Source organism: Bos indicus x Bos taurus, chromosome 18 (genome assembly GCF_003369695.1).
Source record: "Bos indicus x Bos taurus breed Angus x Brahman F1 hybrid chromosome 18, Bos_hybrid_MaternalHap_v2.0, whole genome shotgun sequence".
NCBI classification, from domain to species: Eukaryota; Metazoa; Chordata; class Mammalia; order Artiodactyla; family Bovidae; genus Bos; species Bos indicus x Bos taurus.
In genome coordinates this window covers 8782529-8798771 of record NC_040093.1, presented here as the reverse complement: position 1 = coordinate 8798771, position 16243 = coordinate 8782529, and the positions used below count along the sequence as shown (strand labels likewise).

Sequence of the window (16243 nt, the reverse complement as noted above, 5' to 3'; positions counted from 1 at the left end):
TTCAGTTCAGTTCAGTTCAGTCGCTCAGTCGTGTCCGACTCTTTACGATCCCATGAATCGCAGCACGCCAGGCCTCCCTGTCCGCTTCACCTCTCAAACCTCTGCAAATTTCTGTCTGGAACCCTGCCTCTGGCCTCTGCCTACATCTCCCTGACTCAGCTGTCTCCCGCTCTCTCCGACCCTCCTCCCTCCCAGTGCTCCTGCCTCTGCCATAGGCGGACCCTACCTGGGTTGGGGCCCCGCGTGACTTCTGCTGCCAGCTGCCTCCAACTTCAGCCTCGACCCATGGCTTTTAACCCCTGAACTCCCTCCCCCAGCGCCTTCATCGTTTCCCTGTTGCTGGCCTTCCCTTCTCCACCCCCAATAGCTCAGCAGGCTGTCTTTGGGCACCCCCAGCCTGGGCTTGGCCCTTCTCAGTGGGGCGGAGCTCCCAGGACAAGCTAGGACCCAGATCTGGTTCCGCCCAAGTTGAACCCACTGTGAACTTTCAGGCAGCAGGACCCATCTGGGAGGGAAGGGAAGAGCCCAGTTCCTTCTCCAGGTCCACCTTAAATCCCCTGGGGTGGGGGTGGGGGGTCTTCTCCAACATCAACCCAAGTTTCCATCCCACTTTCTTATCTCCCCTCCAACCTTGTTGCTGTTCAGTCGTGTCCAACTCTTTGTGATCCCATGGACTGTGTGTAACCTTCCAGGTTCCTCTGCCACTGGGCCACCAGGGAAGTCCCTCCTACCCAGCCCTACCCATACTCTTAATGTACATCAGTTCCCAGCCATTTTCAATCCTCTTCCCACCTCCCTATCTAATTTTAACCATTCTCCACACTTACCATCAGCCCATCCCTCAGACCCATCCCGGTCCACAGTCATTCTCAAGTTTAATTCTCCATGTCAAGCTAAACACATCTAAGTTCCAGTTCTCAGCCTCATCTCCAGCCACTTCCAACTCCATCGCCAGCCCTTTTTCTTCTGGAAAACACAAGAATGCCGAAATTTACCCTCCCCTTCTCTCCTAATCAGACATAAGAAGGGAATCCTCAGGTCGGTGGATAGAAAGTCAACTTAGATTGGATGTGGGCAGGGGTTGGATCTGGGAAAGCAACATTTTGGATAAACGTGGCCTTTTAGGAGCAGGGATGAGGCAGTCCACCGGGCGTAGGTGGGGAGGGAGAAGCAGGAATCAGAGAGCTCTGGGGCGTCTGGCGGCCAGATGAGGGGGAAGAGGAAGGAGGAAGAGACACTGTTTTAGGTGTTTGAGGAATGAGAAGGCGTCTCCTGGAACTGGGCCTGGGTGGATCCCGTGAGCTAATCCCCGGGGGTGGAGGAGGCAGGATTAGGGATTAGAGAGGACCAAGGTGGAGTCAGAATTTGAAAGAAAGCCAGGGATGGGGATCAGATGAGGTCTGGAAAGAGAGACAGCGGTGGTGTCATGGGGATGAGGAACTGAGATGGATGGAGTAAGCCTTCATCTCAAAACTGGTGTGACCCATATTGAGAGATTAAAGGTTTGTATATAAGGGTCAAATCTAGTGTTAAAAGGTTTTTTAAAAAAAAAACAAAAAACAGAAGATCTAATCATGACACTCCTGCATCTATAAAATGAACATATGTCAAAGATGTTATTTGGATTCATTAGTAAGTGATGGAGCTAGCAAGGTATTAAAAGAACCACACACATCTGGGCAATAAGAAGTGCTGAAACGAACTAACCAATAGATACAAAAGTAGCTTATCCTGTGTTGCTGTTGTCTAATCGCTAAGTCCTGTCCAACTTTCTGCCACCCTATGGACCGCCCACCAGGTTCCTCTGTCCACGGGCTTTCCCAGGCAAGAACACTGAAGTGGGTTGCCATTCCCTTCTCCAGGGGATCTTCCTGGCCCAGGGATGGAACCGTGTCTCCTGCATTGGCAGGTGGATTCTTTACCACTGAACCACCTGGGAAGCCCTATTCTATATGGAGGGGAGGGAATTGTACTTCCACCCGACAAAAGTCATTTACTCGGTTATTGATGAGAATTATTTGCACTGCTATCAACTGTTTATCATTCACAGGGTGGTAAAGTAGCTCAGACAGTAAAAGAAGCTGAGACCCCACCCAATCATAACTCGTCTAGTGTTCCATTGATGGTATCATTGGGTCCATCTTAAAGCATTTCACAAATTTTCCCTACACTAGGAAGAAAAGTTTGTGGTCAGGTTTAGGATGGTAAGGGGTGTAGTTGGGGGTGGGGGGGGATCTGATGCTAGCAGGCAAGTTTGGGGAAGAGAATGGACCTGGGGTGAGGGTAGGGTTGGAGTCGGTTTAGGGGATAGGATTGAGTTGTAGAATGGAGGGGTCTGGGAATAACGCTGTTGATGGAGTCCAGCTGGGTTGGGGCTAGAGAAGAGGCCAAGACAGTGTTTGGATGTGGAGGTGGTGAAATACGGTTGCGCTGGTGTTGTGCGTTGACACTGATAATGAGCACTAGACATGTCTGTGTTGGGATCAGGTTTTGGTGGGAGTGGGCTGGGTCGTAGCTGTGAACGCCGCTCAAGGTGACAGAGGTCACTGTCCTTCCCCACCTTGGAATTAGCCCACCTCCCAGGACTGGGCCCAGAGTAGAGACTGAGTTCAGCAACACCCACCCCCCCACCTTTTTTTTGTTGTTGCACTGGGATCTTAGTTCCCTGACCAGGGATCAAACCTGCGTCCCCTGCGTTGGAAGCACAGAGTCTTAACCACTGGACCACCAGGGAAGTCCCCGAGTTCACTCTTTTCCAATCAGTTTGGGTTCAGGGTGAGTGCCAGGAGGGAAGATGTGGGGTTAAGTGAGGTGACAGGCTTGCATGGGAAGTCGGGGTACTTGTGCCCTCTGGTGGCCTGGGTTCACATTTCCAGAAAAAGCCTCTCTCACTTGGGAAGGGCTGGAACTTAGAGTAGGGGTGGCTGGTTTTGGTATTTGCTGAGGGGTGAGTACCAGGTCAACACTGACATTAGGGCTTATGACCGGCTGACTCTTGCTGAAGTGAGGTCATGGACCCCATAAGGACTAGGAGTATTCCACCCCCTCACGGGATGAACGGAGCCCACGGAGGGCAGTGAGCTGCTGACAGGCACGTACCAATTAGACTGAATCCAGGGGGGTCTCATGGATCAGAGAAAGAAAGGGAAAGGACAAAAACAGAGTGTTCCTGGTGGTTCAGAGCTGAGTTAAGTGACTCGGCCACTCTGTGACTCAGGGTCCCGTTTGTAAAATGGTGCTCTCAGTAGCACCTGGCTCATAGAGAAGGAGTAAATGAGTTAATGATGTTTGAAGATGCTTAGACCAGAGTTTGATATGAACCAAAGGCCACAAACGTGACTTGTTATGTAAGTAAATCTGGCGATGGAGGCAGCCCAAGGTTCCTGGGGTGGGGGTGGGGGGTGCCCCACCCTAGCTTGGCTTCAAAATGGGATTCTTTGTCAAGCAGGAACTGGAAGTTCTGGTTGGAAGTGCTGGCTGGGGCGAGAAAGTTGGCCCCACACCCAGGCCTGGAGCAGAGGCCCTGGTGCAAACGCTAAGGGAAGGGGAGACAGAGAAGGACACGGAGAATACACAGAGATACAAAAACAAGGTGGATGGGAGAGGGCAGGCAGAGGAAATGCACGGAGAGACAAAAAAAAAAAAGGCAAGGCATCTAAGAGGGAGAAAGACAGAGAGGCGCCTGCAGAGAAACCAGACTTGGGCTTTCGGAGAGAAAATGCCCAAGAAATTCAGTGAATTCACGTGAATTCTTTCTGGATCCGTGTTATTAAGGATGTTGGCCCTGGTCACCATCTTTCTCCCCAGCAACAAAATACCACTTTTCATCCATCGAAACAGCAAAAACTAGAAGTGTCAGTCTTGCCATCTACCTGCTTCTGTGCCCACATCCTCCGCTTCCTCTCCCATTTCTATAGATGAGCAATCTTCACCCCCTTCTAAGACAGACCCCTCCACCGGCGCCAGGTACCCCATCCCCTCTCACCTCCTTGAGGACACTGTTCCAGCCAGCAGTTCTCTGCTCCCTCACTGGCATCATCAATTTTTTACCTTCCCCATTATACGAACATACTACAATTTCTCCCATGTTCCATGGAAAAGAATTTTTTTTTTTTTTAAACAGCCTGCTCTCAGCCTTCTTGCTCTCCTCCCAGTTTTGGCTCCCCTTGACTGCAAGTCTCTAAAATGTTGGCTACATGTCCTGCCTGGCATTTCTCTTCTCCTGGTCTCTTAAGCCCACTCCCTGCAGGCTTCCTCCCCTGCTAAACTTTACCAACTGTGCCCCTTTGACGGACACCAGTGATATCTGTGTTACTGAAGCCAGTGGCTGGCTCTTTGGGGTTCACCTTTGATGCATCGGCCGCATTTAACGAGTGGATCACTTCCTGCTCCTTTGAAGTCTTTCCTCGACTTCTGAGACACTACCCTCTCCTGGCCCTTCTCTTAACTCATTGACTGCTTCTCCTCCGTGCCTGGTGCTGTTTATTTCTTGTGAACCTCTACATGATCAAGCATCTGGCCCTCTTCTTTTCCTCTGTCTACGCTCACTCCCTTGGTGATCTCATCGTGGCTTTAAATACCATCGACATGCTGACGACTCCCACATTTCATGTCTCCAGCCAGATCTGACTCTTAAATTCCCCACTTCACATCCAACTGCCTACTCAACAAATACACCTTCAAAACCAAGCTCCTGACCTCCACCCCTCTCTCGTTCCAGATGAGCTCCTTTTAGAGTCCTGGTCTTCTCAGTAAAGAGTCTCTTCATCCGTTCCACCCCTCCGCCCCGACCTCAGTCTCGCCCTTGAATTTCTTTTCTCACGTGCCACACATCTGTTTTGCTACCAAACCCTGCCCACTCCGAAACAGATGCGGAATCGAGACCATTTCTCAACACTTTTCATCCTCACCACCCCAGTCCCTCCCAGCCATCCTCATCTCTCACTGGGATTGTCACAACTTTCTTATCTGGTCTCCATGCTCTCGTCCCTGTCTGCCTACTCTCTGTTTACTGCACACAGCCGCCAGTGTGACCCTTTAAAGATGTAAGTCAGGGCAGGTCGCTCCTCTTCTGAACAGCATGCATTGCCTCCCACCTCATTCAGAGTGAAGGTGTCCTTATGGTGGCCGAGAAGGCTCTGGAACCTCTGCTCCCAATAGTCCTCCGATATCACTTACCCCTTCCTCTTCTCCCACCCTTCCCATGCCATGCACAATCCCATCTCAGAACCTTAGTAGTTACTGCCTTCCCTGGTGATTCAGTGGTTGAGAATCTGCCAGCCAACGCTGGGGACGTGGGTTCGATCCCTGGTCCGGGATGATTCCACATGCCGTGGGGCGACTAAGCCTGTGGGCCACGACAACTGAAGCCTGTACGCTCTATAGTCCATTCTGCCGCAACAAGAGAAGCCACTGCGATGAGAAGCCCGCTGGTCACAGCTAGAGAAAGCCCGTGCGCAGCAGTGAAGACCCAGTGCAGCCAAAAATAATAAATAACAGAAAAGAACTTCAGTAGTTCAGTTCTCATTCCCGGAGCCCTCTTCCCCACCAGATGTCTGCCTGACTTCTTCCCTTCTTGCCATCTTCTGTGAAGACTTCCTTCATTGTTGTAGCTGGAGATCCCTGAGATGAGGTCCGGGAATTACTAAGGAGGGCTCACAGAGCTCAGAAAAGCTCCTCTACTCAGGATGTTGGTTTATTCCAGCGAGACAAAATGGCGCACCGGGCCAGGTCCAGGGCTGACCAGGCCTGTGCTTCCAACCGCCTTCTCCCCTGGGGTCGTATAGACAGACAGTGCTTACGTTGCCCAACACCAATGTGTGATAACACGTACAGAGTATGGCCCCCCAGGAGAGCCCCCCGGGCCTTGGTGTCTCGGTTGCTTTTACTGGGTGTTGGTCACGTGGGCACGTGGCTATCTGCCTGCACTGCTAGCTTTAGTCTTCAGCTCCCCTGCAGGTCCAGCACGCCCCCAGACCTCCACCACGAATCGCCTTATTGAAATAGACTATCTGACGTGGCCCAAGGCCCCTGGGTAAAGAAAGACACTGTTATTAGGCAGAATACTCCAAGGGCTTACAGGTTATCTTCCAGAGAATGGGCAAGGGCCAAACTTTTCTTTGTAAGGTAAACAACAGTCCTGCTGAATTAACCACTCAGTGCATGACCCACTTACAATTATAACACTCTTCTGACATTCTTTGCATCTCTATCCCCTCACTCTGCCTTGAAAGTGAAAGTGTTAGTGGCTCAGTTGTGTCCCAGTCCTTGGGATCCCATGGACTGTAGCCCACCAGGCTCCTCTGTCCGTGGAATTCTCCAGGCAAGAACGCTGGAGTGGGTTGCCATTTCCTTCTCCAGAGGATCTTCTTGACTCAGGGATTGAACGCATGTCTCCCGCACTGCGAGCAGATTCTTAACTCTCTGAGCCACCAGGGAAGCTAACTCTACCTTACTCTGCCTACTCTGCCTTACTTTTCTCCAAAGCATTTACTCGCATCCGTAATATATATATATACTTCCCTGGAGGTACTTCCCTGGTGGCTCAGATGGTAAAGCGTCTGCCTACAATGCAGGAGACCCAGGTTCAATCCCTGGGTTGGGAAGATCTCCTGGAGAAGAAAATGGCAACCCACTCCAGTATTCTTGCCTGGAAAATCCCATGGACGGAGGAGCCTGGTAGGCTACAGTCCATGGGGTCGCAAAGAGTTGGACAGGACTGAGTGACTTCACTTTCACTTTTCACTTTATATATATATATATATATGTATGTATGTATGTATTTTGGCCACTCTATGAGGTTTGTGGAATCTTACTTCCAGAACTAGGGATGGAACCTGGGCCCCAGCATTGAAAGTGCCGGGTCCTAGCCATTGGACCACCAGGGAATTCCCAATGTTTCATGTTTTACTTATTTATCTGTCCCTTGTTTGCCCCTCCTCCAGAAGTGAGTTCTCTGAGGGCAACAGTGTTGCGTGCTTTGTTCCTAGAGCAGTAACTGGCATGTAATAAGATTCAATGAATATTTGCTGGATGAGTGAATGAGCTGCAGGCATTTTTGAGGGTGTGGTGAGATATGAATGCTTATCTGAGCAAAAGCTTGCCAGTACTTGGTGAAATCGATGAAGAGTAAGACTTTTGGTCCAGTGATCCTGCTTTTGTGAGTATTCCAGAGAAGCCTTCTGTAGATATATAAGGGGCCTGCCCCACAGTGGTCATTACACTATAGCCTGGGTGTCCATCACTGGGGAACTGGGTCATGAAATGTGGCGGGTGTATACCAAGAGTGGTGCTTCTCAAAGTAATAAGCATTGAATCCCCTGGATTGCGGGACAGGGTGGGGGTAGGGGTTGGTGGCTCGGGCGGGGGATCTTGTTATAATGCCTATTCTGGTTCAGTTGGTCTGGGATGGAGTCCAAGACTCTGACTTATTTCTTTTTCAATATTTATTTTTAGCTGTGCTGGGTCTCTGTTGCTGAGAGGGCTTTTCCCTAGTTGCAGCCGAGTGGGGCCTCTTCTTCGTTTTGGTGCCCGTGCTTCTCATTTCGGTGGCTTCTCTTGTTGCCTAGCATAGGCTCTAGGCACTCGGACTTCAGTGGTTGTGGTACATGGGTTTAGTCGCCTTCCAGCATGGGGAATCTTCCCGGACCAGGGATCAAACCTGTGTCCCTTGAATCAGCAGGCGGATTCTTATCCGCTGCACCTCCAGGGAAGTCCTGATTCACAATTTTAAAGGTTATGCTGCCTTTACAGTTTTTGTAAAGTATTGACTTTATTCTCCCCCCAGCAGTCTTCTGAGCTGTTGTAGCCAGGCAGGTCCCAGGCTGCCCCCTCAGAACTCTCTGATCCTGGGTTGTCCCCCACAGCTGAGCAGCTGGACACATGTGGCCACGTAGGCTTCTACTGTATCTGAGTTCTGCAGTATCCAAGCACAGAACCTCGACAAGATGGAGATGGAATCGGGAAGGGCTGCCCAGGTGCTTGGGGCTTCCCAGGTGGCACTAGAGGTAAAGAACCTGCCTGCTAAATCAGGAGACAGAAGAAATGTGGGTTTGATCCCTGGATCAGGAAGATCCCCTGGAGAAAGGCATGGCAACCCACTCCAGTATTCTTGCCTGGGAAATCCCATGGACAGAGAAGCCTGGCAGGCTACAGTCCACGGGGTCGCAAAGAGTCAGACACACCTGAAGTGACTTGGTACGCACAGATGTCCAGATGCTCACCGTTACAGACATAACATGACAGGCATAAACAGCCTCGAAGCATAGATACTGGCAATGATAATTAGGAATTGAGTTTTGAGTACTGACTTTTCAAAAGCGTACATTATTTAATTGCAAGTTTCTGTAATTTAATTTTATATTATGGCTATGTTGAGCAACCGGCGCTCCAAATCCCTGAAAATTTGCCAAGAGGCTCTTATGGGCTGGTATGAGCTGGCTCTGGCGTCCATACAGGGCCTGCCACCCAGCCCAGGTTTAATGACCTTTTTGTTCCTAGAGACTCTCTGCCTTTAAATGATGTTTACTGTTTCTTGTCTGGCACCTCCTGCTAGGATGCAAGCTCTGTGATGAGAAGCGTTTACATTTATCTGGCTTGTTCGTGGGCCTACTTCCAGTACCTAGAACCATGCTCAGCGCATAGTAGGTGCCCAGTAAATAGCGGTTCTTGAATGAAAATAAGAAAGAGAATGAGATTCGTAACACAATGATGTTGTACAAATTAGAAGCAACGCGTTGTAACAACCGACGTGTGCCAAGGAGGCACGTTATCACAGGCCAACTGGGCTGGTGCCTGTGGTAAAGGAGGGTGTTTGGAGTCAGGGGTGACAAGTAGAAATACGTAAATAAAATGAGTTCAGGACCTGAACTCAAGGGTGTGATGAACTTAACTCTCCTCACCTAACATCTGATTAGGAAAAAGAGGACCTCTTCATTTGCACCGTGTTTTCCCAGGAAAACAAGGTCGGGCTTTGCTCTGCCTGTCCTGGGCCTCAGCAGTCCCTACTCATAGGACCCCAAGAAGAGGCTGGGAGAGGGGTGGTCCTGCTCAGGGGGTCACACTGCAAGGCTGGGGCGTTTTCTTCCACCACACCAGGTACGGTGGATGGCGAGGGGGTGGACCCTCCAGGGGACACCATGCACCTCGGGGCACGGCTCCTGGCTGGCCGTGATCGGACCTCTATGCATGTCTCTGTTGAGTGCCTTAAATGAATGGGTGAATGGAATTTAAGATTGTTAAAAAATGTTCTTTAAGCTGTTTATTTTGTATTGGGGTATAGCCAGTTAGGGCTTCCCTGGTGGCTCCGTGAGTAAAGAATCCACCTGCCAATGCAGGAGACTCAGGTTCGATCCCTGGGTTGGGAAGATTCCCTGGAGGAGAAATGGCAACCCATTCCAGTATTCTTGCCTGGAGAATCCCCTGGACAGAGGAGCCTGGAGGGCTACAGCCCAAAGGATCGCAAAGAATTGGATGTGACTGAGCGGCTAAACACGCAGGCGTAGCCGATTAACAACAATGTTGTGATAATTTCAGGTGGACAGCAAAGGGACAGAGCCACACTATATACGTGTATTCTCTCTCTCAAACTCCCCTCCCATCCAGGCTGCCACATAACATTGAGCAGAGTCCCCTGTGATACACAGTAGGTCCTTGTGGGACTGTTAAAATTTTATTAGTAGCATTTATCTGGTTTTTAGAGACAGAGAGCTTTGAAAATTGTCTTCTTCGGAATGTGGTGCCAGTTCAATGCCTTTGTGTTCATGCTCCTGCTCTGGTGTCTTGGGGTACCCTGGATAACGATGGGGAGGATATAGGGGTGCAGAGAGAACTCCTGAAGGAACTGCTCTGGGAGAGGGGAGTTCTGAGCCAGGGGTCAGGATCAGGATGCTGAGGGTCTGAGGGAGGAGGAGCTGGGGGCTGGGGTCCCTGGGTCTTGAGTGGGAAGGGCAGGGTCTGGGGAGCATGTGGGCAGGTGATGTTCTGTCCCGCCGGCTATGATCTTCTCCGTATGGTTCCCTGGATCCAGGTGTGATATTTGCACAGGTTGGTGTAGACGCCGGGGTAACCAGGCTGGGCACAGCGCTCCATCCCCCAAGACACGAGGCCCTGGAGCTGCCCTCCACACACCAGGGGTCCCCCGGAGTCACCCTGATGGGGAGAGATGGAGATGGAGACATCCGTGGACCGACAGCCAGAGCCCTGGCCACGGGGAACCCGAGAGGCAAAGATGTGGGGGGTGGGCTGAGACCCCTGGAGATCTCAGCCCCTGAGGCTTGGGGTCCCTTGTCCCATGTGACTCTTGGGCTCCTCTTCATCTTAGCTCTGCATCTAGAAAACCGCATGTGTGTTTCCACACTGCGTGTCTCTGGAGCCATTGCTCAGGGATGGATTAAGACCTCCAGACCCTGAGCACAGCTTTCTAGGGCCCCATATGTAAAGACGGCAGTGACAGCAGCAATTAGAGCTCTGCACTCTTGCCATGGACGAGCTCATCCCATGCCACCCAGTCCTGCTGCCCCCATGGGACAGGTGAGGAAACTGAAGCCCGGAAGGTTAGGTCCATACCCAAGGGTGAGCAGCTAGGAGACAGCCTGGCTGTGACAACCTCTCTCGGTCTCTGGGGGTGGGAGGGGGGCCTCCCCTGATCTTCCTGCTCCTGAGGTCCTCTTGTACCTAAGTCCCAGCCTGGAACAAGCCCCCTCACCAGGCTTTCTCCCTGGGGCTCACCTGACAGGAGTCCTTCCCACCTTGGGGAACCCCTGCACAGACCATGCCTGGGGTTATGGCGCCAGAGTAGGCCCGCCGACACTCCTGATCCGAGGAGATGTTGATGTTCACGCATTGCAGAGAGTTGGGGTACCTGGCTGGGGGAGCATTGAGGTGTTAAAATGAGGTCTACTCTCCAATAGGACCCAGAACTCAGGGCCTGAGACCCTCCTCCTGCAGACCCAGGAGTCCTGACCCCCAGCCCCTCCTCCCTCAGACCCAGGGGTCCAGCCCCCAGCCCCTCCTCCCGCAGACCCAGGGGTCCAGGCCTCCATCCCCTCCTCCCGCAGACCCAGGGGTCCAGGCCCCCATCCCCTCCTCCTACAGACCCAGGGGTCCAGACTCCGGGCCCCTTCTCCCGCAGACCCAGGGATCCAGACCCCGGGCCCCTCCTCCCTCAGACCCCAGGGTCCAGGCCCCCAGCCCCTCCTCCCACAGACCCAGGGGTCCAGGCCCCAGCCCCTCCTCCCTCAGACCCAGGGGTCCAGGCTCCCAGCCCCTCCTCCCACAGACCCAGGGGTCCAGGCCCCAGCCCCTTCTCCCCCACACCCAGGATCCAGGCCTCCAACCCCTCCTCCCCCAGACCCAGGGGTCCAGACCCCCAGCTCCTCCTCCCCCACACCCAGGATCCAGGCCCCCAGACCCTCCTCCCCCAGACCTGGGAGTCCTGACCCCCAGACCCTCCCGACTCAGACCCAGGGGTCCAGACTCCCAGCCCCTCCTCCCACAGACCCAGGGGTCCAGCCACCAGCCCCTCGTTCCCAATGCAGGGCCCCTCACCAACAGGACTAGAGATGGTGCCCCAGCCCGACACAAGGCAGGAAGAGCCCACGCGGGCGCAGGAGCTGGCCACGGAGATGGGCCGCACCCTCGGCCCCAGCCGGGCGGGCCGCTCCAGCTGCAGCAGCATCAGGTCGTTGTCGTTGGTCCGCGAGTTGTACCGGGGGTGTGGCACCTTACGGACCACGCGCAGCACCTGCTGTGTGGCCTCCGGGATCTTCAGGTTGTGCTTGCCCAGAGCAACTCGAAGGATCCTGGCCCGCGACCCCCAAGGGTGGTGCTGCTCAGGATGTGAGCTGGAGACCCCGCTCCCTCCCCTGGGGATGAGTTTTCCTCCAGGTTAACTCTCCCCCTGGGCTTCCCAGGTGGCTCAGTGGTAACGAATCACCCTGCCAAGGCAGGGGACACCAGAGATGCGGGTTCCATCCCTGGGTTGGGAAGATCCCCTGGAGGAAGGCATGGCAACCCACTCCAGTATTCTTGCCTGGAGAATCCCCATGGACACAGGGGCCTGGCGGGCTACAGTCCAGGCTCACAAAGAGCTGGACCCTGCTGAGTGTGCGCGCACGCGCGTGCGCGCGCACACACACACACACACACACAACCCTCCCTCTAACCACAGGCAGAGGGTTTCCTGGATTCTTGGGCCCTTTCCCCCAGCCTGGACACTCTCTCTGGGTCCAGTCTTATATCCTCCCCTTCCCCTGGTGGGCTGTGCCCTGCCTTCTGAGGTTTGTGCTTGCTGGCTCTGCCCTAGGGTATGCGCCTGGGTCAATACTCTGTATTCTAAAGTGAGGCTCTGAGCTATGGCTCTAGGCTCTAAATCAAATTGATCTTCTGGAGTAGGCGCCAGGGAAGCTCCACTGAAGTTCCAGCCTGGCCTTTGGGCTCTAGACATCCTAAACTTTTGACTCGAAGCTAGGAGTTGCGTTCTAGATTAAATCCAGAGGCTAGCATACTTTCTAGATACTGGTGTGCGCTCCAGTTTCTAGGTTGAGTTCTGGGTTCTTGATGAAGCTCTGGTTTATGACGTGGGTTGCAGACAGTGGCTTGAGCTCTGTGGTCCAGCTGGACTCAGGGTTCTAAACATCAGCCTGTATTCTTGATATTAGGTTGGGTTCTGCTTTCGATCAAATTACAGGTGATAGTCCAGATTCTTGGTTCAAGATTCTGGTCTGAGCCTTCAACCTCAGGTTGGGCTCTAGGTTCTAGAAGGAGCTCCAGACTATGGTCAGGATCCCAGGTTGTAGGTGTTGGTTCCATCCTGGGCTTTATGTTCTAGACTCTGGGGCCTTGGTTCTACACTGAACTTCAGTTTATGGCATTAGATCTGGTTCATGGGCACTGGGTGAGCTTTTGTCTGGACTTTGACTTCTAGTGTGGGGTCCAGGTTTAGGTCTAGAATCTGGGAAGGGCTCTGGGCTCTCTATGAAGCTTTAGATTATGGTCTTCATTCTGGGATGGAGAGAGAAGGTTGAGGTCTGGGTTCTAGGCTGCTCAAAGAAGAGCTATAGACTAGACTCTGGATTAAATGTTGGATCTAGAACAAGCTCCAGGTTCTGTCTTTATCCCACGCTCTGAGCTACAAGCAGGTTTCCAGATTTCATGGCTGGATGGTGGGCTCTGAACCTGACTCTGGATTCCAGGCAGTGTTCTGAGAGGGGGTCCTGAGTGAAGGTAGCTCTGTCCTGAATTCAACCACCACTCCCAATCTTAGTCTCTATGTGGAGCTTGGCCTCTGGATGGATGTCAGGTTTTGTGTTAGGTTCTAGATTCTGTGCAGGACTCTAAGCTGGTATATGGGTTCCAACCAGCTTCCCAGGTGGCTCAGTGGTAAAGAATCTACCTGCCAGTGTATGAGATGCAGGTTCGATCCCTGGATCGGGAAGATCTCCTGGAGGAGGAAATGGCAACCCGCCCCAGTATTCCTGCCTAGAAAAATCCCATGGATAGAGCAGCCTGTCAGATTACAGTCCACGGAGACCTGAAGAGTCAGACACCACTGAACGACTGAGCACATGATCATGGTTTCTAAACAGCTGATCGATTTATGGCTGGCTTCCATGTTCTGGGTCTGTGGTTCTAGGCTCTTATCTAGACCCCAAACTAGGATCCAGCTAGTACCCTGGGTAGTACACAGGCTAGACTCTGGAATTCACTTGGCAGAAGAATTAGGAAGGGACCACTCACGGACGGGCGCAGTGAGCAGCGGTGATGACCCACTGGTCGGACAGCAGGGACCCTCCACAGAGGAAACGACGCTGGGGGCCTTGCAGGAGGGCTGCCTGCCACGGTTGGGAGCCCTGGGTGCATGTGTAGCCACCGATTATCTTCTCATTCCCTTGGTTCTGGGCCATGGCTAGGAGAAGGCAACGGTGAGCTAGAGTGGGGGAAGCAGGTAAACAAAAGCTCTCCCACCCTCCCCCTAGCTCTCTAGGATGTCTGGAACCCACAAGTCCCCGCTATGCTGCCTAATCCTTAACCCACCCATCTTTACATACCCCACCCTGTATGAGATACGCCCAACAGTGCCCCCAATATTGTCCAGACACAACCAGGGAGTTTTCTGACGCCCCCTCACCCCCAGGCACCCCATAGCATCTATTATGAGGCCCCAGAACCACCTCATCCACGGTCCTGACACTACCGCCCCTAACTCTGCTTTCCCACGCATGCTTTCTACGATCACTTTATGCAACATGCCACAGCTCCGCTCAGCAATCCTCCAACACCTTCAGGGAGCTCCCTGTCCCTTCCCCAGACTTCTCACTCTGTGTGTGGTCCCCCAGGATCACACAGGGCCCCCTTGCTCCCTACACCCGCTCTGCATGCCACACCACTCCCCAGCCAGGAGCCCACCACCCCATCATCATTTCTGCCGTCACTTAGTTCTTCCCTAATACAATCAACAGGGCTTCCCAGGTGACTCAGTGGTAAAGAATCTGCCTACCATTTAGGAGACAAAGGTTCGATCCCTGGGTTGGGAAGATCCCCTGGAGGATGAAATGGCAACCCAGTCTAGTATTCTTGCCTGGGAAATCCCATGGACAGAGGAGCCTGGTGGGCTACAGTCCATGGGGTTGCAAAGAGGCGGACACGACTGAGCGACTAGACAACAACGCAGTCAGCAAGTGTCCTGCTGGTACTTTCTCACACGACTCAGTCAAGACCTGATTGTTTTGCTCGATTCCTTCCCTGATTTCTCACTATCTCTTGATGTTGTTGTTCAGTTGCTCAGTCATGTCTGACTTCACTATCTCCTACAAGTCTCTGGACCCTGCGATACTCCAACACCTCCACCACTTAGAACCTGGGCCTTCCTCTAGCACGCTCCTCAACCATGGTCCCCAGACTACCCCCACCCCTTCTTGCCAGGTGAGCATCTCAGGTCCCCAGGCCCTTCCCCATCTCCCCGACTCTTCTCAGAGTCCAGCTCCACCCCCACCCACTGTCTTACCTACAGCCAAGATCTGAAGAGCCATCAGCATGAGGAACATTCTGAGAGCTGGTGGCTGGATCTTGGTAAATGCAGAGAGAACGTGAGGGCCAAGGAAGCTTCAAGAGACCTAGAGGTTATAGGTGAGAGAGCCTCTTAGAGACTGAGACCCTTAGGGACATGGATTGGGGGACAGAATAGAGGTCAGAGACCAGAGGGGCAGGGTCTGGGCTGGGGTGGGGTCGGGGGGCTCCTTGGTGGCTGGAGAGGATGCTGAGAAAGGCTCAGGGCTTGCCTTGATGTCTCCTGTCTGGTGGAGTGGGGGTGGCATCTGGCTTCCTTGTCACTCACCGAGGCCTTTTATCCCTGGTCTGAGTAGCTGGCCCTGCTCCTTCCTCCACCCTTCTGAGGTTTTTTTTTTTCTTTTTTTTTAATTGCCTATTTCCCACTCCAGGATCCCCGTCCCATCTCCTCCCATCTCCTCTCTGGCCAGAGAAGCAGCCATAATTGTTCACGAGAACCTGCCTACCTGGCGGGGGAAGGTGTTATAATCTGGGAGGAACTCAGGGAGGGGGGACTCTGGGGCAGGGTGGACAGGGTGGGGTGGGGGAGGGACTCGGGGGAAGGTGCTGGGAGGGGCTGGGAGAGGGAGGGACAGAGGTAGAGAGAGAGAGAGAGGCTGCCCCGGCAGCAGAGAGAGGCGAGGAAATGTGAGAGAAGTAGCAATAGGAAGGCAGAGGGAGAGGGAGAGGAATACGGGCCAGAGAGACGTGTGAGAGGTGGAGAGAATTTAGGGAGATGGAGACTAGAGACGGGGAAGGGGGAGGCAGACAGAACAAGACAAGATGGGTGGGGGCAGGGCGCAGGGATAGGGATTCACGGAGAGATGAGAGTGGGAAGAGTGAGAGACAGAAGCAGAGAAACAGAAGGAAGGAGGGGAAGACAGAACAGAAACAGGCAGAGAGAAGGAGGAAAAAGCACACAGAGAGAAAGGAAGCAGAGGCGCCCCACCCTCCAAAGACACACATGAGGGATGGCAGCAGAGATGACGGGAGGAGACCCAGAGAGGACGAGGAAGCATGCAGAGATCCCGAGAAGAGACCAGGCGGAGGACGGGGGAGAGGGAGAGGGAGCGGAGGCCACAGGGGGCACTTGAGAAAAAGGGGAGACGGGGAGGCAGAGATGAGAGATGACAGCTGCAGAGGGACAGAGGGGGCAAGGGGTGGGGCTGGGAGTTGGCAGGAGGCGGGAGGTGCCAGG

General features: G+C 53.3%; 1 protein-coding gene and 1 non-coding gene across 2 annotated transcripts; one reads left to right on the top strand and one right to left on the bottom strand.

Moving 5' to 3' along the window:
- The first annotated feature begins 6533 nt into the window (after positions 1–6533).
- Positions 6534–6605, top strand: TRNAC-ACA. The gene has a single exon. It is a non-coding gene; the product is annotated as a tRNA-Cys (tRNA).
- A 3052-nt stretch (positions 6606–9657) lies between these two features.
- Positions 9658–15171, bottom strand: KLK14 (kallikrein related peptidase 14). The gene is made up of 5 exons (XM_027514451.1): positions 15005–15171; positions 13738–13906; positions 11548–11801; positions 10729–10865; positions 9658–10149 (listed from the first exon to the last, which is right to left on the bottom strand). Exons 1-5 carry the CDS (start codon positions 15042–15044, stop codon positions 9994–9996), a joined length of 756 nt encoding a protein of 251 aa, XP_027370252.1. The 5' UTR covers positions 15045–15171; the 3' UTR covers positions 9658–9993.
- Positions 15172–16243: the final 1072 nt, after the last annotated feature.

Excerpts from the sequence above, each read along its gene's own strand:
- KLK14 (XM_027514451.1), bottom strand. The coding sequence starts at position 15,044 with ATGTTCCTCATGCTGATGGCTCTTCAGATCTTGGCTGTAG. Across the intron at positions 13,907-15,004 it reads TCTTCAGATCTTGGCTGTAG|CCATGGCCCAGAACCAAGGG; the intron begins GTAAGACAGTGG and ends GCCTTCTCCTAG. Across the intron at positions 10,866-11,547 it reads CACCATCTCTAGTCCTGTTG|CCAGGTACCCCAACTCTCTG; the intron begins GTGAGGGGCCCT and ends ATGCTCCCCCAG.